Raw genomic sequence first — 23954 nt, forward strand, 5'->3', positions numbered from 1 at the left:
ATATTCAGGCTTTTAAAAACTGCCATCTAGCACATGGTATTTCACATCTCTCTCTCCCCCTCTTCCCCATTTGGTCCTCTGATGTATTTTAGGCATCGGAAATCTCTTTCTCCAAATACATTTTGTAATTCTGTGCATTCTTGTGACACCGTATGTTACATTTCATTCCTGTGACGGAGTTTACCTATGACCTTTCCTTTATCAACCACAAGGATACTGTACTGACTGTACGTTCGCCGTTTCTTTCTTTCTCAGAAGCATGATTATGGCTTACTTTACCCTTAAATAAAATAAAAACTACTGAGGCTAGAGGATTGCAATTTGGTATATTTGATAACTGGAGCATGGATGATCAGCATCCAATTTGCAGCCCTCTAGCCTCAGTAGTTTTTAAGATCTGAGGGCGGACAGAATAAAGTGCGGACAGACAGGCAAAGCCAGCACAATAGTTTTCTTTGACAGAAAACTAAAATTCTGTTGAATGAAATATATTCACTGAACAGTGCTATATAGTTAGTTTCCATGGGTTTGCATAGGATAGGAGTAAATTGCAAGATTTTAGGCCAGGTAGATTACCACAGGCTTGGAATTTTGCATAGGCTATATGCTGTATGATTTTTTGAATTCATGTTTTGGCATAACCTTGTGGTTATAATTGATTGGGTAAGTAAGGTATTACTGTACACGTATAATATCATCTCTTTGCACTGTGTATTTTAATCAGTTAAACTAGCACAAAGCCAGTTGCTAAGTTCAATAGTTTTCCTTAACTTTACCAAAAAACCAGAACTATGAAGTACAGTACAGAATAATAAAAACCTTGGGAAGGTGGGAGGAATTATGGGAGCCTCATAGTTAGTCCTAAAATACACAACACAGAAGTAGTGGACTGTAAAATGGTTAGGGAGCATACACCAACAAATGTCAAGATTGCAGGAAAATCAACTGCTACACATAACCAAAAAGTACCCTACTGAGACAATTCAGCATATGTAATAAATAACTAATACAGTAGTAAATGAACATCATAAGGCACAAATAAGAACACCTGAACTTAATTCATGTTTCATTTTCATTATAATAATATGAATTTTATTTTAGAAGTTGCAATATGTAACAAGAAGTACCAAGTATAAAATAACTACAAAAAAGATAGGGAATGTACATTTTTCGAGACTGAAATTAACACGTGGAATTCTTAATAGCACAATCATATAAAAATACCCCTGTAAATTAAAATTACACAGTTGCTCCCCTCTTGTTTTAGTAGTTTTACCTCTTGATTCACTCTAACCCTATAATACTGCTATTAAAAAAGTAATGAGCACAGTCGATATTCTCAACTTGAAAACAACAAGCCATATAGAAAATAAATCATAATTCCTAGTGCTAATAACAACATTGAGAGAATCATGGCTACACGGTTTTCTCCTCGCAGCACTCTAAGATCCTTCTCATGTTGTGAAAGGTGTGTCTTAATGTCCTTAACTTCTTTTTCTAACACCTTTTTTTCATCATTAGGATAATAGCGTCTCCGTAACCGTGATTCAATGAAGTCTAATCTGTGGATTAAACACAAAATGAAATACTGTTAGTACTCACATAGAGCTCTTTCATTGCTTTAACTTGCATGAAATATTATTTATAGTTATGGACTGTAATCTACACAAAATTCCTTAATCTTATAAGCATCTCTCCTTACTTTGTAACTTGGAAGTATTAGTTTTCAACTAAAGTACTGATTACATAGAAAGCAGTTTTTTTAAAAGCTAAATGCTTACATTTACTAAAGCAAATACTTAGCCCCTAGGTCATTAGAATTTTATCAAGTTAACTAGACTACATGTCAGAAATCAGCATTATTAAATGGTTGACCTGAAGTATCCAAACTGAATTTTCTGAAAATTCCATACAGTATACAATATACAGAACTCTTCATATGCAAAGCAGTAATTATAAAAATTTTCATCAATATTATACTGTATAGTACTTGAAATGACTGTTAGTTAAAAGTTATAAGTTCTCCTGGGCCTCTGTAGGCTCATAAGGCAGGCGCTGATCTCCTGTTTCTTAGACTGACAGCCAGTGAGGGACAGGTCCCAATGCCTATGACACGTGGCTGTATACTCTATAAAAAGACTTCTATAGCAACAGAGGATGGTACTGGGTATGACAACCAGAAATAGCACATATTGTAGTTAAGCTAATAATGGAGATTAATATTACAATATACAGATACTTGTCAAGAACAAGAGGAGTAACAAAAAACAGGATTTGACACAGGAAAAACTTCATTGTTTTAGCTCCTGTGGATCCTCAAAGGAGTTACCTGATGGTCCCACCGGGGCTGTAAGACCAACTGACCAATATCAAGAATTCTTTCATAGCTGGCCTAGGCTGGACCAGTGCCATTATTGGTACAATGATAGAGTATAAGTAGACTTAAGGCTGGAAGGCTCTTTGTCCTGCCTGACAGTGACTACCCAGATTATTAATATTCAGCCTCCTCCTGCAGTTGTGGCAACAGTGGCACAGGTTGGCCAAGCCCATCAATTCTCACCAGGTCTGTGAGAGAAACATTCACCATAGATTCCCATAGATATTGCTAGGAAAAGTGGATGGGTTTATGGTCTAAGAGACTACCAAAACATGGTTTTTCCTACAACATCAAAATGTTTAATAGTGTAGCTGCTGCACACCCTAAAAAGAGAATATAAAAGAAATTAACTGGTGATGAAATTGCCTAGCTCCTGAGAAGAGAATATCAACTACCTAGATTAAAATGGTCCAAGGTAAATTCTAGCGAGGAGTCACCTCTATTCCTTTTGGGATCCCCAAGTGGGATTAACATTGAATAAAGAGGGAAGCAAGATAACCACTCTGCCCTGGCAACATCTCAGAAGTACCTTGGCATGAGAGGGAGCCCTCTCACTTTCTGCTAAGAGGCCTATGAGGCACCATACCACCTACAAACACAAAGTGCAGTTGACCTCTTCTAACTCATGGCAACTTCTTTGAAAGAAAGGTTTCCAAAGCCAACCAGTGAGGTTCCTACCTTCTGGTATGCCTGTTTAATTAGGGACACTAAGATAATTCTTGACCTATGCATTGAGTGGCTTGTTAATGGTAGGGTATTAAAAAAAAAAAAAAAAAAAAAAAAAAAAAAAAATATATATATATATATATATATATATATATATATATATATATATATATATATATATATATATATATATATATATATATATATATATATATATATATATATATATCTGGGTAAACCTGGCATGACCAGACCAGGCATAATGTCTTATCTGTAATACTGAGTTCCTACAGAAAGATAGGGGATTTCCTCTTCACCAAGTCCTCATTTTTGACCATGAATGATGGGCTAGGGGACAAGTGATGGCTAAGTATGTGGGTGAAAAAGTGTTGTCTCCATCCAAGGCAGCCTTCTGAAGCATGTGGGTTGTGGTTGCACTGAATTGATGATATTAGAACCTTATTCAAGAACCAGGTGGTAGGAGCCTCTGCAGTGCAAAGGACCTCAGGAGGGAAGTAAAATCTTTGGTACTGGAGGCTATGCCAAACCCACAGACTAAGGGCTCAGACAGTAAAGCCTTGTACATTATAACTGTGGTAGTGGAAAGGCACTTGTCCTTAAACAGGTGGATCAAAAAAGTTAGAATTTCACATACAGGTGGATCAAAGAAGTTAGAATTTCAACCATAATTTCAACCAGCTCTTCTGCTGGAGATAATCCAACCACACTTCCCCTTTGGACTGGTACTGCTGGACATATATGAAGTCTGTAGTTTCTGCAAAAGGTACCTAGCAATGTTAGATGAATAGTCCACACATGAAGGTCGTGGCTCAGAAAAGAGGATGTGTAGATCATGTTCCTTTCTACTGTCCAGGACGACAACTGATGGTAATGGGTTTGGTTTCTTGCCCACTGTAATAGCAGAATGAACTAATGGCTGTTGGCCCACTTTGGGGCCACTAGGTAAGCAGTCTGTTGAAGGTCAGGAGTACTTCAAAACCTTTGAAATCTGGGACAATGGAGGAAAGTGGTAGATTGGCCCCCATTTGTTCCAGTCTTGTGGGCTATTGCCTGAAATGATCAAGCTTAGAGACGTACACTGGAAACTGATGGTACTCCAGTGCAGCAAACAGGCCCACTTCCAGATGTGGAAGCAGATTGGCAATCGCCTGAAAGGAGGGGTTGTCCAACTTTTGGTCGAAGCTGCCATCTGCATCAACAGGAGGTCTACTGTCACAATGAGTGATTTGTGAGGTGGACAGCTTAAAAGTGCCACTTCCCTGCTTGATTCATCTGTAGAATGAACAGCGGGAATGCACTGAAAGGAGCTGGGCCTCTTGATACTTTATTATTGTCATGCTGACAAGGACCAAGGAGGTAAAGGTCCCCATAAGAAGTTCTAATTGTCTGAGAGACAGAAAGATGGGCACAAATTCCAGAAAACTAATGTGACACCTTAAAACTAATGACCATTCCTAGGTACCTGAAGATCCTCCCAATGGCCTCCCCAACCTGTTTGGTGAGAGCATTCTTCCAGGTCCATGGAGGAAGTATCTTCACCACCGGCTAGTGGCTTCTGTGGGTGGAGACAAATGCGCAGCATTTGGCAGACATGTGAGAGCCAGACTCTGTTCATTTGTCTTGAGTTGGAGTTTGAGGATTGGATCATCACAGACCCAGGAGCCATTCCAACAGTTGTGATGAAACTCAGGATTGGGCCAGGAACCCTGGCAGATCTTTCCTTATTTCAGCCTGAGTCTGGCTGGGAAGAGAGAACCTGCCACAAATCACATTCCAATGATGTCCCAGCTACACAAATGCCTGTTGGGTGAGAGGTGAGACTTGTTCCACATGATCAGAAAACCTTTTGACTGGAGTCTGGTAATTACCACTCGTAGGTTTCAATCGTAAGCACTCTCCTTTGGTGGGACCCTAGACTAGCCAATTACCTAAGCAGACTACCAGTAGAATTCCCTTGTCTGATCTCCTGATAACTATTGTTGCCAATTTTGTCAAGATTCTTAGGGTGATGTTTTACCTGAAGGGCATGACCTGAAATCTGCAAGTGTGTCTCCTTACCTGGAATCCAAGAAAGGGCAAAAGGGAACAATGATAGGGATGTGCCAGTATTGGTCTTTCAGATCAAGAGACAGCCCGGGTCCCGTGTGGAATGAGCGAATGCACTTAGGCAATGTTGTCACCTGGAACTTGGAACACAGAATGCACTTAGGCAATGTTATCACCTGGAACTTGGAACACAGAATGTGTTGGTTTAGTTTTGATAGGTTGATGTCACATTCATTGTTGGAGTCCTTTTCGAGGACACAATAGATGTGCCTGGTGACCAATAATCATGTCTTTCTCTATGGCTCTGTTGCAGATGCTACATCCCCATGAGGAAGACTTCCACTGTATGTGGTAGAGCAGAAGACGATCCCTGACCTGCAAAGTCCTATTGGGCTCTACCTCTTCCCTTGCTCTTAATGGGCACTCCAGGAGTAGCTATGACACTCTAAGGATAACTGGAGTCTTGTATACCCAAAGTGATACTGGAGATTCTTGGGTTTGGGGGGATTTCAGGAACAATGGAACAGAGGCCTAACTTACCAAGCAAGGGAGGTAAAGTACAGCTCAGTTGATGGGCTTTTTCTATGAGTTTTATTATGAGAGACTCCTCAAAAAGATCATGGCAGAAGGGAGAGAAATGTAACAGCAAGGTGGCACTGGGAAGTGACATGTCTGACCCTGCCAATGGTTCTCTTTGGACCTTGAGGGACCACTTCAAAAAATCTTAAGAGTGCTTCCCATAGGAAATACAAAAGTCTTTGCAAAAGCAGCTAGGACAGTCCTAGAAGACTTCAGGAGCTCCTTCGTAGTCACTTCTAAGATTGTGGTTGACATTAGAATGGAGAAGTGGAGGAACCTTACATGGAACTCAGAAGTGGCTGTCCTGTATAAGATTTTACTCCTGGCGGTGCCAAACTACTGGCTACCCATGTCCAGTGGGAGCTCTTTTTCCTAAGAGGGAAGGAAAAGAATTGCCTATTCCTTTGTGGAGTTGTCAGACACTGAGACAGCTGAAATTCATGGGAGCACCAAACAGCTGGGTAGCCATGTCCAGTGGCAGCTTTTTCAGTGCAGAGGGAAGGAAGAGTGTTGCCCATTCCCTTGTGGAGTAGTCAGACGCTGAGAGAGTTGAAATTAACGGCTTTATCTCTGCCACTGATTCATGTTTCCCAGTATTATTATTACTATATTCAGAAGATGAACCCTATTCATATGGAACAAGTCCACAGGGGCCCAATGACTTGAAATTCAAGCTTCCAAAATATATGGTGTTCATTAGCAAGAAGTAACAGAGGGTAATGGGAAATACTCAAAGAAGAGATCAATTATTGAAAAAGAAAAAAATAAGTAATTTAAATTGTAAATCGATATCAGTGAAGCTCTGAAATTCTGCCTTCATATGATTTCACTCTGTACTATAATTTCGGTTAAAATGGAAAAAAGTGGCTTTGATAGCTCTGGATGTCATGCTGGCTGGGAGAATTTCTTTATTTCAATGGAAAGAAGGATCAAACCCTATTATGTTTTGGGAAGGCAGCTCTATCCCAAATTTCCATGTCCCACCTCATTTGTATTTTGTTCATTAATAAGGTACTTACCATTCAGCAAGAAGAGAGACATAGAGGCATCATGCCAAAGATTGTCAGCGCTGTATCAGCCTCAAAGAGCAAGGGTAGGTGTCCTTGATCCTCTCAGCCAGAGGAAGTTATGAGTCAAGCCGGTTGGAGAGCTGGAGAGTCTGGCATATGGGATGACAGAGTGGCAGAGCCCTGGGCTTGAGTGAGTCTCAATTTGAAAGAGATCATTCATGGGAGGAATAATAATGAAGAACCATGAAAACCCCTGTAACGAAATTCAAATCTGAACCACTTACTCCTGACTAATACCAAATAACTTGTGTAGAAAGTAGCTCTACTTATTATTCCCCACTCACTCCCCTTAAACACCAATTAATTACTGTATTACCAAGTTCAATGACCATCCAAGTCTGTGCTGAAGGTTTTTATTTTTGTAGGAACAGGGCTATTCAACTTAAACTTTACGCATATTACTGAATATTTCAGTAATTTAGAAGTGTAAAACTGTGCATTCGAGAAAACAACAAAGAAAATTTTAAAACGGTTATCACAGCTTGTGTAGTTTGTATATTACAGAGTATGAGCTAACATTAAAGTTCTCATAAGAAACCAAGTAAATATAAATGTCCTACCTTTCATAACATTCTTTAATCTCTCGGGATGTGTCTTCAAGCTGACTCATGACAGATGTATTACGACTGCGCACTTCACTCTTTTCCACCATGCTGCCTATTAGAAAATAAAAATTGATCTTTTGAACTTTGAAATAACTCATGTTATAACTACTGTATAAATTTTGTATGATATTCATTGATATATACTTCAAGTGAAATTCATCTGGAAGAATTTTGGTTAATAAAATGAAGTTTACCAATCAGAAAAATGCAGCTGTGTTGTATAGTACTTGTACAGTGTATATATTGGAAAACATTACTTCAACTATCAATTTAATGACTTGATTCTGGTGTGAAAATTTGCTGTGATTAGTTGTATTAACAATAATTATCACTATTTCTTACTGTAAATATGCATACAACATAACTGAATGAATGATCTGGGAATGTGAAAAGAAGAGAAGAGGAAGAGAAGAATCTGTTAGATTAGTGGTCATTAATGCAATGGCAAGTTACCTACTGGTGGCAAGAACCAGAAAATCTCAGGGGAAAAGGTATAGGTGCGGAGTTAAACTACGTTGGAATTTGGGTGGAAGGTGCAGAAGAAAAAAGAAATATGAGAGAAATCACTAGATATCTGACTCCACAATGGTAATACCTAATGTAAAAATAACTGTCAAGATTATGATTGAAATGTCACTGGCATCAGCCATCACCTTTCCTACAATATGACAATGCTTCTTACAGCTCCTTATATAGTATTAGGTTTCACTAAACTGAATAATAAGGTCTCTTGTTCACATGGGATACCATAAGTTAAAAAATTATTTGGGGCTGAAGTACTATATTACTGTATTTTTACCTTAATGCAAATACTGTAGGTTAACTAATTTGAAGCTAGTCCATGGTGTTTGTGACTGTGCCAATTGAATTGTTAAGGGTTAGATTAGGACAGGAACATGATTTAGTACCTTAAAGGGCGTAGTTTGGTGATTTTAAGTGTTGTCTATGGGCTAGTGGCATGTAAGACAAAATAACAGATAAGCGTCCGTAAGTTAAATGGTAGGTTCGGGTTTTATCACTTGGATTTTGGCACACAGAGCCAACATCCTCACCAGCTAGGAGACAATGTATATGGGTCATTGAAAAAGCACAGAGGTGAGTCAAAAGGCCTCATAAGCTCAAACATACATGATTGTCCAAGGCCTTGATAAACATAGACTACTGACTGTAGGGTTAACACCCCTCCTATGTTACATCTTCGTTGTCATCAAAAATGTTTTTAGATCCATTTACCCTTCATGGAGCTTAATATGAAATGAATCTTAGCCACTTCATCTACAAGTATTCCCTTTTTTCCACAGATCCTGGACCTTCTTACAAGTCTTTGCCCCGCTGCTTCCTAGGCCTTAATACAGGTCTTCACTTTGAAACTTTTCTCATTACCAGCTCATTTCCTTTTTCATCACATGATCAAACTGCTTAAGTCATTGAGATCTCAGTATTTTTCCATCATCTAGACATTATATCTCTGCATCATGACCTCACTAATAACATACACCCACTATACTCTGGCCATTAATCTTAACATTCTGTTAAGATTAATGTCAGTGCCTATGTTTCTGCTGGGTCTGATGCACTTTACAACAGATCACTGTAAACCCATGAATCGATGGTGTTAGCAGGTCAGTTACTGTCAAGCTTGGTGCCTTACCTGGGGCTATGGTACATGTCAATCAGTAGCCTATGGAGCACCACCATTTTGGAGGATAACAATACTATGTTCTCATGTTAGCCTGCCTACCATAATCTAACATCCTTATCTTTGTAGAACCCAATAAATGACCCCCACCCTGAAGTACACTGATTAGCTTGGTAAAATTAGACAGGAAGTTTGCATTTTTGACCAATAATGGATTGGATAATATGTGGTTTATACAATGGTTTTTATATGACCGGAACAGTTTTGGTAGTTATTTTCATAGGAAGTGAGCCATTTTGCAGTTACAACCTTTCCAAACATGAGGGTATCTTGAACAAAACTTTTCCACAAAAATGGCACAAAATCATTAGATCTAATAAAACAACCATACTTCAGTGTTCAATAATGGGGTACTAACCTACAATAGGAAACAAGTTTTTGTGTGAGGGATAATAAAACTGGTAAATACAGGCCTTGCACAAAGGCTACCAAACGTTTTGTAACCTAACGTCGGTGTTGTTTCCCTCCTACCTGTGAAAGGTTATGGTGACCTCCCTAAACTGTCTAATTTCAAATCTGAGCAGGCTGCATTCAATGATTCTAATAATCTAAGGTGATGAAGTAAATGCCTTGTGGTACCTTATAAATGGGTATATTTCATATCTACAGGCTGAAGATTTCCTGTGACCTAATGCATGAATGTCAATGGTTATCAACAAAGGCTTTGCAGGAAGAACATGTATAAAAGAAAGCAATTGTTACCATGAACTGAGGGATATGCCAACGTACGTTTATATCCGGCAAAAATGTAAATACAGTATACAGTAAACTCCCCATACTCGCTGGGGATGCGTACCACATCCCCCCGCGAATAGCTAAAATCCATGAATACTTAAAACCCCTCTGCATACACTTTGAACTGCCTATTTTGATAGTTTAAACACAAAAAAAAAACTCTAAAAATGCTTATACAGTACCTGAGTATTTTAATAGTTTTACCACAAAATGTGCATTTAGTCATGAAAATGATATGAAAATACAGTAATTAGTGAATATTTCTCAGTGAAAAATACTGCAAGTGGGCAAATTTTCCGCGAATAATGTGTATATATGTTCCAGATAAATCTGCGAATAGGTGAGTCCATGAATCGTGAAACTGCGAATACGGGGTTTACTGTAAAGTAAAAACTGGGAACTTATCATCTGATACCCAAGCAATCCTTTCCAAATAGTGGTTATGGGGTTTAGAATGTTTGATTATGATGTTTTAAACCATAAATTGTATGCTGGTGGAATAGAAATATAGAATTTAAGCTAAAGGCCTAGCGCTGGAACCTATGAGATCATTCACTGATGAAATGGAAATTGATAAGGTGTAACAAGAGGAAAACCTCGCAGTTGCATTATGAATCAGTTTTTAGGAGAGGGTGGAAAGGAAGATGGAATTAAGAGAATATAAATGAAGGTACAGTAAAAGAAACAAAAGGGGTTGCAGCTAGGTGCCGAAGGGAAGCTACAAAGAACCGCAAGTAATACCTATAGTGCACCGCATGAGGTGCAATATGACAGCACTACCCCTTACGGGAGGGGGGGGGGTAGAGAAAATGCAATAATACCAGCCAAATACACTGTCCTAATAGTTAGGCTAACGTTCTTCATAACCTGTCATGTATCTCCCATCCCCTAATATTTAGTGTTCTTCATAATGTCACATTTCCCATTTTTCCTGTTACGATAATGTATCGCGTAAACCTAGGCAAAATAAAAATCTTGGTAATTTTCAATATTGGCCTAGGGTAGACCTATAGGGTAGCTCCGCGTCGCTGACGGCACTTTAACTTGACTTTTTCTACAGTTTTTTTGGTTGCTAATTATGAATTTACCTTTCATTTTTGGTACTCGAGTCTAATTAACCTGTAATTAACCCCCGAAGTCCATCCAACAAGGGGTTTCCATACGCGATCTTCACAAAACAGAGCACGGGTACGTCTGTTTCGAACAGTTCATATCCCATCCGGCCAGTGCAATAACTTGTTAACGTATGGGTACCCAGCCCCCCTCCAACCCTGGGCCAGTACTAAACACGGCGAAGGGACATTCCACTTGGCTGGCAACAAGCAGATGCACCAACAGTATCAGAACCCTTAAAAGTGTAGAAAAAACCAGTTGAAAAGGTAAAAGCAGGCGCAGAGCTAATATACAGAACTACCTGGCCTATATCATGGGCCAATCTAAGTTAGGTATAACAGAGCTTAAAGTTAAGTATACCTTAGTTTAACCACACCACTGAGCTGTTTAACAGCTATCACACGTTTTACCGAAAGACGTTGGTCCAATTTTAATTCCAAAAGAATTCATGTTTACAGTGTTCCAGGACGAAAGCTAGGCCTGTAAGCTGCCCTTCCTCGGGCCTATACACTGAATTAGCCTAGGCCCAACTTCGGCTGGGGATACGACCAACACATTAACTATAATAAACGATAACCCTATTATTAAATCCTTCAATAAACGATGACCCCATAAAGAAGACTCGACTTTCAAGTCACCACGAATCACCCAACTACAGAAAATAAGCTTATTGAAACAGCTTCCAGTCCTAGATAGGCTTACCGGTAGGCCCAAATGTATCCCTGGTGCTGTAATACCAATTAGGCTAATGCGAGCTGTCTTCTCCAGCTTTTACAGTATTATACGATGAGAGCTGACACGGATACACTGGTTAAGCAGTTAACTCAGAGTTAAAGTAAGGCCAAACACCTGTTGGAGTGACAACTGTTAGACTTTTGTTTCTCCTTTTGTTTATGGCACTGATGTGACGTCACGAACGCGAGCCGAAAGTATCAAATTGGAATCTATTCATGGTATTTTAGATTCACAAACGATATCAGTTTTGCTATCTTTATACGCTTGAAGCATTAGAAAATGCAGGTTAGATCAATGTTTATCAGATTTACAACTTTAGCAGACGTTGCATATCAAACGATAACATTAATACGAGTGAGCTGTAGCAATAATCTAAAATGCCAGTGTGGCCCTCCTTAACCATGTTGACCTTGAAATGTTTTACTCATACCAATCTTACACAGTTTAACTTGATTGAACCGACTGAGTGAAAGTATAACATTTATGGCCAGAATGTTAAAATTTAATGGAAATTTTCTTGTGTTCATGCACGAAGCTTTATGTGGGAGGACAATTAAAATGTAATTTTTTTTACATTTAATTTTAGGAACTGCAGTTTCCTCGATGATAGCGTCAGAAGTGTATTACGGCGTCAGCAAAGCCTCTTGTTTGCACATTAGCCATAAGTTTTTAGTGAGTGATAATTGTTTTCTTATGGAACGCAAATAGTTTCTTGTGGGCTGTTTTACTGATAAGGCATTTGAAATTCCGAACAGAATAAGGTAACTTAACATAATTTGTTGGGAATGAAAATTTTAGAATTATTAATAGTTGAAATATTACATGGCGACTTTAGCAATTAAAACATTGATAATAACAGCAGTAACATTCATATCACTCATAATGCTTTAATACTATGACCATAAGAAAAGCATTTTCATATTGTTCGATGTCTGTAACAATAACTTCAAGGTTCGAATTATCTGAAATAAAGAATATGAATTTTGTCAGTTTCCTGGTAGAAGGTAAGAGACAAAAGCTAGCGTTATTCAGCAGGGAGTGTGACAGTACTATGGCATAACAATATGGACTAGAGCCAGAACAAATATTTTGCTGTTTGACATCAAGAACAGAAGATAAATGGGGAAATACGCAATAAGATTTTTGCAGAAAAAGTTTTTGGAAGCTTGTCGTTTAATGCTATCATGGAGAGGAAAGGGGAAATATATGGGATGTAAAAGGAAATAAAAAGCAAAGAACGCTCCACACAGAACTGAAGAATACCACCCTTGAAAAGGGATGTGCGGTTACAGAGCATGTACCCAACAGCGTTTCAACTGAGCAGATGCAATCTGGTAAGGTTAGGGAAAGAGTTAGGTAGGCAACGCGTCCACAACAAACAAAATTCTGAGATGCCAGATCCAAACCCAGACCAGTACTCGTAAAATTCAACAACGAAGGGAAAAAAATGGAGCATATTAAAAAGTACGATCTGCTAAAGAATGCAAAGAAAGAAATAAAAAATATCGGTAGTGCCTAACGTGACTGGCCAAGAGAAAAAGATAGCATATTAAAGTTAGAATACCTCCCGGTCGCCGTGACCCGCACGGTAGGTGAGAGCAATTTGTGTTTGTTAACAAGTCAATCAAATAACAATAACAAGAGACATACTGTACATGCAGTGATAAAATATATATTGCCGAAAAGGCCAGGAAATTCTAGTTACAAATAAATACATAAGATTCTTGCTGCTTCGATATATACGATACATGATCGTAATTAATGGGTAAAGAAAACGTCTTTACAAGTACTCCCACCCACAAGGCAATTATTATGAAAAAATGATTGGAAGACCCGCTGAATGTTAGAGCATACCCGCCAGCAGCCAATCAGATACCAGATCACATAGCCAATCAGATTCGAGCAATGACGTCATCGACCGTATATTTCAATTACCTATATTTTATCCTATATTAGACAACTGTGTGTGAGCAGCAATAACCCATATGAGAAATATTGTTCAAATAATAACCCTCTTATGTATTTGTGTCCATAAAGGAGACTAAAATTAAGATATGGAGCGAACAGTGACGTCATCGACGAAGAAGAATGTAAACAACAGATTTCTAAACGCCTGCTAGAAAGAAAATTCTATTTCATAAAAATACGCCGTAACGCGTAATGGCGGAAAGTAGCCCATTATTCTGGTCCACAAAGCTTACACGAAACAACCATCACCCAAGTTTTTATATTGCAAGCTCTATTTATAACCAAATTACATTATAACCCAAGTTTTTATATTGCAAGCACTATTTATAACCATATTACATTATAATAATCTTATCTACTGGCATTGACTTAATCGCCATTATGTATTTGTCATAACACTATCATAAGACATACCTTCATTACCATTGTCTATAATAGCTTCATTTTTATCGTTGCCAGCTTGCCTTTTTCTTCTTAACTAAAATTTTAGTAATTTTCAATACCACTGGGTTCAATCAGATCTACTTCATCCTTATTGGCACCTTATTTTGCTAGCATATCAGCTAACTAATATTTTAAAGGAATACCACAATGTGAGCACGAAACAAATTTGCCATTATGATTAATACAAATATTTTTTTTAAATCTTTCAATCTATTAGACTCAATAATGTGGGTTCACCATGGGAAAAAGCATTCTGTCCATGAACTGGCATCGAAGGTAGTCGGCTACTTTTGTTACTGTACTGTATATGCTGTAGATACTGACCTGAGAATCGCTTTACAGGTCAGTGTTCTATGCAGACATACAGTATTTGACTTACGCAGCCGTTAATTGTATAAATGTATATGAATTAAATACTCAACTATATTATCATACGCTTTAAAGGATTCAACAAATGAATGACAGGAGTTAAATTAATATATTTATTTCTCCACGTTACTTTTTTATTCTCTATAATCAGTACAGTATAACCATAATGGACTAACATAACCTAAGCTAACCGCAATAACTAACATTTTAATATAAAATTACTGTAATATGATAAATAATGACTAATTACTGTTCATAAACATTGTATTTAATTCTTTTAACAATACAATGCAGCAAATTATTATTTATGATATATTCTGTTCTAACAGATCCGAAATATTCTGAAATAACATTTCAAAACTAGACATAAGCAGCCAAAAACTTTCAAATAAAAATTACAGGATTTAGCATGAGAAGCAATACAAAATGAAAATCAAATAGGACAGCTAACTTGAAGTTTTCAGTAAGTTTTTAAAAGACTGAGGATAATGTAACTGCCTAATTAGTGGGAATTTTAGAACAATAATGAATTTACAGCACATTTTAAGGGTATTTTGAACTAGCAGTTCAGTAAACAATTCTCTGAAAATGTTACAGCAGGCAGTGATGACAAAAAAAAAAAAAAGAACCAATGATACAGTGCAGTACTGTATATGGTAAAATACCTGTACCACAAAATAAACCACACTTCCTAACAAAAATTATATAAATTTGTTACACGCACAACATAGGGTATGAACTACATGAAGCACAGATAATTTTATAGATATGTATGACTACGCGTTTGACTTCTGTTATCATTAGAAATAAAATTTATGTCAGTAAATTTGTTACAAAAATATAGGACATTTACTGCATGAGGTACTAACGGAAAATCTTTTTAAACATGAATGACTCATAAGAAATCAAATAATTGAAAGTTAGAATTATCCCACACTTCAAATTATAAAATTCCAAAAGGCATTTGTAGTTTACTTGTAAATATATAAATCACAGAGAATGATATAAGCAACATTCATGAAAGTTTTTTCAGTGTCACGCAAGTATGGCTTATGCATAGTGCTGGAGTTTAGAAATTAAGCATAAAAGATAAGTTAATTACAATATTTTGATCATTGCAACACTACCAGTAACACTTTAAATATGGCTGTGTAACGGCAAGAAAGACATTTCCTAACTGAATGTTGTTAACTACTGTATTTGACCTCTTCGTGATACAAGAACCACAACTTAATGAAATACAACCAAAATTCATGGTTCTAATATACTGTACCAGAAAAAATAAAATAAATTTTAAAAGACAAAACTTTAAGAAACTGTAGTACTGTAGTATATAATTAAATCATTAGGGCAGTTTATCAGACGCAGCCAGCAAAAGTACAACCTGTTGTGCCTTATGCACAATGCCCAACACTGCCTACAGAGTAAACTTATTTTGCATCATTTGCAATATAACTGATAAATGTAGGCACAGCCTTGCAACCCTCAAAAAGTGAATACAAGTAACCACAAGGTTATACTTTGTTATTGGTAGTAAACCCATTATCCTGTTCACAAAGCTTACATCTCCCAAAATTTTATACTGCCAGCAATATTTATTAACAAATTTCAACATTATAATATATTGTGCTCCTATAAATTAAATCTAATGGTCACTACCATGACTCTTGGCATTCATTACATTTTGGGAAATGTTAAGGGAAAGATTACGCTGTCTTTTCAGTGTTTTGTGAATCAGGTTCCCTTTCCTCTTTCTGCCTTTTTGTGATAGGCGCAGCTCCTCTTGGCATTCCTTGCTGGCGTCTAGCAATTGATGTTGGTTGGCCAGGTATTTTCCCCTTCCTACGCATGGCAAAGCCGCCCAGTGCATTGGAAAAGACTGTGTAGCTGATTTGAGGTACAACATTACGAAACCTGTTAGTTAGCTTCTCTATATCTCCAACGGTCAGCTCATCCCCATACAGAGCAGCACTATGTTTTACTGTTTCTGTAAGAATGTCTAATTTTTCCATGATTTGTTTTGATCGCCTCTTGGGATTACTTGTCTTGCAGTCGTCATCATCACTATCGGTGCTTTCTTCAAACTTTTTATTATCTCTCCCCCCTAGTGTTCCATAATTGTTTTTTAGCCATTTCTCTCTCATATAATACACAGATCTGGGCTTTGGATTTACAGCAGCATTTGCAAGATCTGAGAGGTTAAAGTTTAGTTTCTCCCGGTGAAACCTTATAGCCTGTGGCACAGTCATACCTGAAAAATAAATAAATAATAAAAATACAGTAACAATAATATGCAGGCAAGGATATGGATACAACACAAGAAACAAGATGACAATAAATGCTGTAGGCCTATTTACTTATTTAAACGGTTCTTAAATACAACAGCAAATTATTTGTTCTTAAAGTCTTACCCAAATCAAAGTATTTGAAGAAGGTGTCAGTTGTGGCTGTTGGAATCCTGAGTTCCTGTAGAGCACTTGGTGCTTTAGTGGGGTGGTTGTGGGTACCTTCAATTGTGATGGTACATGGATGTGTCCTCACATCCTTATCAATTCTGATGGTATTTTTGGTGATTAATTTAATCTTGATATCCATCTTCACGCTGCACCTAGAAGTCATTGCAATGTTATATAGCATAAATGCATACAAGTCATGTAAATTAATATAACTACCAAACCACGCAAATTCGCGTGAAACTGAATGCGTTTTTACAATCTGTATACACAGTCGTCTGTATACACAGTCGTGAACACCTTTTATCACTGACAACCTTGCAGCTTGGAACATGGATAACATACCAGTTTTAAAATTGGTAGTAACAATATTTGTTTTGCAATGAAAACCTTAAAACCGCACCTAACCTTCCCAGAAGTATAGAACAGTGGCCTAACCTAACAAAAATTTCCTTAATGCAAGCAAGTCGGTCCAACTTAGGCAAAATTAGTCAACCACCCACTATGGAAGTTAAACCATCAATGGTGTATACAGAGTCGCGAAAGCATACCGCCAGTAGCCAATCACGCACTAGATCGCATAGCCAATCAGCGCGTAGACAAAGATCAGCTTCAAGACAAAGAGTGGAAACAGTGTAAATGCGAAAAGATAACATTCCAGTTTTAAAATTAGTAGTAACAATATTTGTTTTGCAATGAAAACCTTAAAACCGCACCTAACCTTCCTAGAAGTATAGCACAGTGGCCTAACCTAACAAAAATTTCCTTAATGCAAGCAAGTCGGCCCAACTTAGGCAAAATTAGTCGAACCACCCACTATGAAAGTTAAACCCAATGGTGGCCACACCTATTTCCTAAAAAGTTTGATGTCAACCAGCTTACTATGTATATAAAAGGAAGCATCTGATTTGTTGTAATTTGTGACGTCGCTTATTGCGTTGCGTTTCCGAGCAAAAGCACCAGTTTTGCAATAAAAATCCACATTACTACTCACACAAAAGAATAAAAGGTGATTCTATATAATACACACACATTGTTTTCCCAATTTTATAACTGGAATGTTTTCTTCATATTTGCACTATTTTAGACCACTTCTTATGTTGACGAAACCCCCATTTGAGGAGTTTCTTCAAGGCAAATAGAGGAGGGCTTTTATTTGTACAGTAGTAGTATGGAACTACTTTGTGTGAATTTTAATGGCAAGAAGGCTCATTTGTGCATTACCACCTTGCGAGCAGGTATTATGTAAACAAATGGTCATTGGATTGTGGCCCTAATATTGCAAAGAACAAATTCACAGTTTCAGTATGCTGGGCCGCTAACTCATTCTGCCGGTGCCGAGATCCCTCCGCCAAGGTAAGTAGTTCCACCCAAACAGCTGGCGACCAACGACCAAATGCCCATAACCTTCCTCAGTCTCTCCCGGGTTCAAGAGTTGCTAACATGGCTACTTTCATGTCTTCCGTGTCGTATCCGACCCATGTGGAATTTGGGGCTAAGAATCTAGTGACCCTTATGGATTTAGGCGTTTTGTGTCACGAAGAGCGTTCATTGCTGGTTTACCTAATGAAAAGTGGCCTACTTGACGATTTCAGCGGGACTTGTGGCAAGTGTGACGAAGGCAGCGTCGTCCCTTGCCCCTTTAAAGCTTTCCTCGAATTAATTAAACGTGCATATCCCTTAAATAAAGCCTTTTCAACACCCGCCAAAATGCGGTCTAATGTCGCCGATTCCGACTTCGAATGAGGTACGTGCTATTTCGAAAAGTTATATATTTACTATTTTCACGGCCCTTCTGGGGTCCGGGGCAGAAAACCCCCGGCCAGGTAAGGGCACGCCGTCCTATGTTGGGTTAGGTCGGTTTCGTTAGTTTCGGTGGCGACCTAGGTCGCTGGGGGGGTCCAGGGGGGCGAAGCCCCCCCGGCCAGGTAAGGGCACGCCGTCCTAGGTTCGGTTAGGTCGGTTTCGTCCGGTTGCGTCGCCATCTTTTTGTATCCGTCCGCCGATTCTCTAGCCGGTACCCACTGCCACCTGGTGGTGGGTCTCGCCTGGATATCGGCAGACGAAACCCACAGCATACGAAACTGTAACCGCTCCTAAACAATTACCCTCTTATGTTCTCTCCCTAGCTGCTACTATGGCATGAAGCGAAATGACTTAGTCAAGGCATATGAAATAGCAATGGTTGCATCACAATTGGCCCTGTTTGGCAGCATAGCTATAGGCTATTAAACTTAACTTAAAAGCTTCAATTGACTTAACTTACCCAGTATAAGTTTTTTTAACTCCTTTATGCCGACTGTCACCATGCAGGCAGATGAACTTTTCGTGAAAGCGGTATCTTACACCATGATATAATCTTGCAGCATTGAAAGTTGTACTATTGCGTGCAGTAAAACCTCTTTCCATCTCAGCGCTTCATCATCATCAAATGCATTAGTTCTCAATTGTACAATATTCTTTTCATTTCGTATTACTATGTTAGAGAAACCTTCTTCAGTAAAATTTAGATTGGAGGGCATTTTGAAGCAACGTGAAACGGCACCGATTGTAAATACGTTCGTAGCGTGGCGGCGCCCAAAAGAATATCAACAACGCGGTGGAATGAGGATTCTTCTTCTGCGGACTTTTAAGAAGACGATGACGTCACTCTTTGCGTGCATATTTTTTTATTTATTATTTGGGGCTTTTTAATGCATACAAATACACCAGTGGGCTAATTTTGAACAATATTTCTCAGATGGGTTATTGCTGCTCACACACAGTTGTCTAATATAGGATAGAATATAGGTAATTGAAATATACGGTCGAGGACGTCATTGCTGGAATTTTCTAGCAGGCGTTTAGAAATCTGTTGTTTACATTCTTCTTCGTCGATGACGTCACTGTTCGCTCCATATCTTAATTTAACTTAATGCGCACAATTTTAGTCTCATTTATGGACACAAATACATAAGAGGGTTAATATTTGAACAATATTTCTCATATGGGTTATTGCTGCTCACACACAGTTGTCTAATATAGGATAAAATATAGGTAATTGAAATATACGGTCGATGACGTCATTGCTCGAATCTGATTGGCTATGTGATCTGGTATCTGATTGGCTGCTGGCGGGTATGCTCACGACTGCGTATACAGATTGTAAATACGCTTCCCGGATAGCAATATCGTTCCAGGAAAGAACAAAAGCCACTTGATTTTTCAGCCAATAAAGAACCCTGCAATGTTCCATTTACTGAGAGAGAATTCAATTCTGCCTTGTCAACATGTACAGATACAGCCCCAAGCCCTGATAAGGTTCCATGTGCAATGATAAAGCATGTATGTAAGGACGCTAAGCTTTTCTTAATTAGCAGTATCAACAGAATTTAGCGTGATCACAGTTTCCCATCAATTTGGGAACTAGCTTCAATTTTAGCCTTTTTAAAACCGGGAAAGGACAAATTTTTATCTGCAAGCTACCACCCAATTGCCTTGACATCTTGTCTTTGTAAGATTATGGAAAAAATGGTCAATGCAAGGCATGTTTTGGTATTAGAAAAAACAGTACTTTATCACCTGCACAGTGTGGATTTAGAAAAATGCATTCTACTACTGATGTCTTGATTCATCTAGAGTCATCTGCATGTGAATCGTTTGCATCAAAGAAGCATCATGTTACTATATTCTTTGACCCTGAAAAGGCTTATGACACAGCATGGAGATACGCAATCGTTAAAACCACCCATCAATCAGGACTTAGAGGCGAACTGCCATTGTTTATCAAGGCCTTTCTAACACTTCGACGCTTTCAAGTTAGTTGGTAATACTCTGACCAACTCTATCAGAAAGTAAATTCCAAGAAGAAGGGGTCCCGCAAGGTAGCGTTCTTAGTGTTACCCTATTTGCACTTGCTATCAATGGTATATCTCCTCATATTCCTTATGGTGTATTACACACACTTTTCGTTGATGATCTTTCTATATCATTGGCAGGATCAAAGATTTCTGTTATTGAAAGAAAGCTCCAGCTTACGGTAAATAATATCATTAAATAGGTTTAAATTTTCGACCAGCAAAACAGTTGTTGTCCACTTTTTCTGTATTCTTGGGCTTCATCAGACCCATATATATATATATATATATATATATATATATTATATATATATATATATATGTATATATATATATATATATATATATATATATATATATATATATATATATATATATATATATATATATATATATATATATATATATATATATATATATATATATATATATATATATATATATATATATATATATATATATATATATATATATATATATATATATATATATATATATATATATATATATATATATATATATATATATATATATATTGTAAAAGATTAGCCCCAAAATACGCTATGAAAAGCACCCTCCTTTCTGCTTTGCTCGGCCGATAGATAGGCCTCTGTCTATTTGAAACCAGTGAGAAGTAGTGGATACTGGTTTGGGTTAGTTTGAACCAGTGAAAGTCCGGGGTATAAGGGCTCAGAGATATAATCATTGGGGGACAAGTAATCTGGCTTTGCACCGTTTTCTTTGGTACAGGAAAAGTAATGCCATTTTCTTTGAGATAGCAGCGTGCCCTGGGTCAGGACATCGCCCCCACCCCTGTCCAGAAGCAATAAAAGGTCAGGGCGAGGACAGTTCTCTCTCACACCGGTCGCTAGTTTAAGCGGAGAAGTCACGCTTCTGCAGGTCTTGCCCCCCTGCCCTCCGTTCGGCTCGCCGCCACGTGGACAGTCTTGCCGCCCTTTTTGCTCCGTGCCCCGATCCACGTGGCCTTAGAAGACTGCAAGTGGGGATTGCAAGTCTCCAAACGCGAGCTGATACTCAACGGCGGCCTTTTCATCATCCCACGGGCGCCCTCTTCCGCACCAATCTACGACTTGAAGCAATACCTTGGAGAGGGAGGCCCTTTGTCGACGCTCCCACACGTGGTCCCTGGCAGAAGACGTCGTCAGCCTTACACCCCTACAAATGTGGTAAAGTACCCAAAATGAGTTGCTAGTCACGATAACTTCGCCCTTTGGCATTTATTACCTTCTGGGCCTATAACTTTGTATTCCCTGATGTTTCTTGGTTCAAGCCCGGCCCATGTGTTCACAGCTTCTTTCCTCTGAGTCACAAGTAACGCCTCAGGGAGTCCTTGGCGCCTTCAGTGCACCCCGAGTAATTCATTCCCAAATTCCAGCATTAGATGTGTAACGTGGGTCCTAATATCGTTTCAGAAAGACTCCTGTAGCAGAATTATCCTGGTCCGTGTTCCTGGCATTCCCAAGCTCCACCCCCTTCGGGAGGAATTCTGCAGCAGTAATTTAACGTGTTTTCAGTTAATTTTCCTTTGATCTTGTGTGCTGTAAAATATAACTATTTTTATATCCACGTGTTTCATGCACTTCCCTTTGAGAAGGAGCCCTCTGCTCCGTGTACTCCTTTTTTTGTTTGTGTTTTATATGTCCTGGGTATCTTGCAAGGCCATTTTCGAGTAAAGTAATAAATGTGGAGTCATAAGAACCCCTGCACCAGGAAACATAATATATATATATATATATATATATATATATATATATATATATATATATATATATATATATATATATATATATATATATATATATATATATATATATATATATATATATAATACCAAAGAAAAGAATTCCCTGTGTAGAGGAAACCAAATTCCTTGGTTTAATTTTTTGATCGTAGGTTAACATGGGTGTCTCATCTAAAGATGTTAAAGACAAAGCGTCAGAAGATTTTAAACATTCTTAAAATTTTAGCTCACATGTCTTGGGGTGCAGACCGTCAAATACTTTTAAGGTTGTATAAAGCCCTGATTTTATCGAAATTGTTATATTGGTGTGAAGTATACTCTTCTGCAACCCCCAGCAGGTTGAAAATGCTTGACTCAATACATCATGCATGCATTAGACTGGCTACTGGTGCTTTCAAGACCTCGCCAGTATCAAGCCTGTTGGTTGATACTGAGGAGTTGCCTTTACAACTCCACCGTCAGTCATCCATCCTTCGCTACTGGTGTAGGATGCAGAGACTTCCCAGTTCTCTAGCCTTTCAAATTATAACGAGCGAAAGACATTTTAGGCACTATGAGATGCATCCTAAATGTCCACAACCTTACGCGTATCGACTTAGAGTTACTTGGCACTACTGATATTAGTAGAAATGAGGTGCTTCCTTGTAAAATGTCAGTAACCCCGCCATGGAAATTAACGGAAATTTCATTTTGTAAATATTTGTATGTTTTTAAGAAAAATATGACAGATATAGAAATCCGTTCCATATTTATGGAACACAGTGAGTTTTCATAAGGATTCAACTTATGTATTCACAGATGGCTCCAAATCCAGAGCTGGCGTTGGATTTGGAGTTTTAGTAATAAGTTTTGCACCCAAGGTGCACTTCCTGTTTTAACATCTATTTTTACGGCAGAGTTGCTTGGGATTTTAAATGCTATTAAAAAAAATAGTAATTATCGATGAAACAAATTTTACAATTTTTAGCGACTCTGAGAGTGCATTACAGGCACTTAATGTTTTTAACTCGACTAACCCCTTGGTTTTAAAAATTCAGCAATGGGTGCACCTATTATTATACAAAGGGACACAAATTAGTTTTTGTTGGGTTCCAGCACGTGCTGGTGTGCATAGAAATGAAGAAGCTGACAGATTTGCCAAAGCAGCAGCTCTAGATTTACTTCCAAGGAGGTGTCCACTTTTATATAATTTCTTCTCAAGCGTTAAAAAATTTATTATCAATTTGTGTTAAGATTTGTGTTAAGAGCATTGGAATAGTATAGGAGAAAATAAAATGAAAGAAATTACAGATGTTATATTTCCTTGGAAGTATGGCAGTATTCCTAGAAGATGGGAGACGACTCTTTGCCGCTTAAGGATTGGGCATACTCGCCTAACACAGCTTTTTGATGAGCAGGGAGAATCAACCTTTTTGCGAGGATTGTCTGGTCCCCTTGACTGTGAGGCACTTACTGGTTGAGTGCCCCAGTCTTGGG

At 38.1% G+C, this 23954-nt stretch overlaps 3 protein-coding genes across 10 annotated transcripts in view; 1 reads left to right on the forward strand and 2 right to left on the reverse strand.

Moving 5' to 3' along the window:
• LOC136831413 (uncharacterized) overlaps positions 1 to 23954 on the forward strand; it is a 46671-nt gene that overhangs the window by 18655 nt on the left and 4062 nt on the right. The window contains exon 1 of one of the 8 annotated variants that reach the window (XM_067091817.1): positions 21283 to 21903. The exons of 6 other annotated variants lie outside the window; for them this stretch is intronic. The gene's annotated coding sequence lies outside the window, so the exon portion shown is untranslated. Of the gene's footprint in view, positions 1 to 21282; positions 21904 to 22185; positions 22232 to 23954 lie in introns of those variants that run through there. One more of the 8 variants, XM_067091818.1, reaches the window with a different exon arrangement.
• Positions 1054 to 12014, reverse strand: LOC136831412 (coiled-coil domain-containing protein 167-like). The gene is made up of 3 exons (XM_067091809.1): positions 11614 to 12014; positions 7320 to 7416; positions 1054 to 1562 (listed from the first exon to the last, which is right to left on the reverse strand). Exons 2-3 carry the CDS (start codon positions 7409 to 7411, stop codon positions 1340 to 1342), a joined length of 315 nt encoding a protein of 104 aa, XP_066947910.1. The 5' UTR covers positions 7412 to 7416; positions 11614 to 12014; the 3' UTR covers positions 1054 to 1339.
• Positions 14527 to 19632, reverse strand: LOC136831411 (uncharacterized). Its single transcript, XM_067091808.1, has 3 exons — positions 19147 to 19632; positions 16839 to 17035; positions 14527 to 16678 (listed from the first exon to the last, which is right to left on the reverse strand). Exons 1-3 carry the CDS (start codon positions 19287 to 19289, stop codon positions 16134 to 16136), a joined length of 885 nt encoding a protein of 294 aa, XP_066947909.1. The 5' UTR covers positions 19290 to 19632; the 3' UTR covers positions 14527 to 16133.

This window comes from Macrobrachium rosenbergii, chromosome 48 (assembly GCF_040412425.1).
Source record: "Macrobrachium rosenbergii isolate ZJJX-2024 chromosome 48, ASM4041242v1, whole genome shotgun sequence".
NCBI classification, from domain to species: Eukaryota; Metazoa; Arthropoda; class Malacostraca; order Decapoda; family Palaemonidae; genus Macrobrachium; species Macrobrachium rosenbergii.

Coding starts and splice junctions, on each gene's coding strand:
- LOC136831412 (XM_067091809.1), bottom strand. CDS start 7,411: ATGGTGGAAAAGAGTGAAGTGCGCAGTCGTAATACATCTGTCATGAGT. Junction 1,563..7,319: donor ATTAAAGAATGTTATGAAAG/GTAGGACATTTA, acceptor TTTAATCCACAG/ATTAGACTTCATTGAATCAC.
- LOC136831411 (XM_067091808.1), bottom strand. CDS start 19,289: ATGGAAAGAGGTTTTACTGCACGCAATAGTACAACTTTCAATGCTGCA. Junction 17,036..19,146: donor GTTAAAAAAACTTATACTGG/GTAAGTTAAGTC, acceptor AATGACTTCTAG/GTGCAGCGTGAAGATGGATA. Junction 16,679..16,838: donor CTTCAAATACTTTGATTTGG/GTAAGACTTTAA, acceptor TTTATTTTTCAG/GTATGACTGTGCCACAGGCT.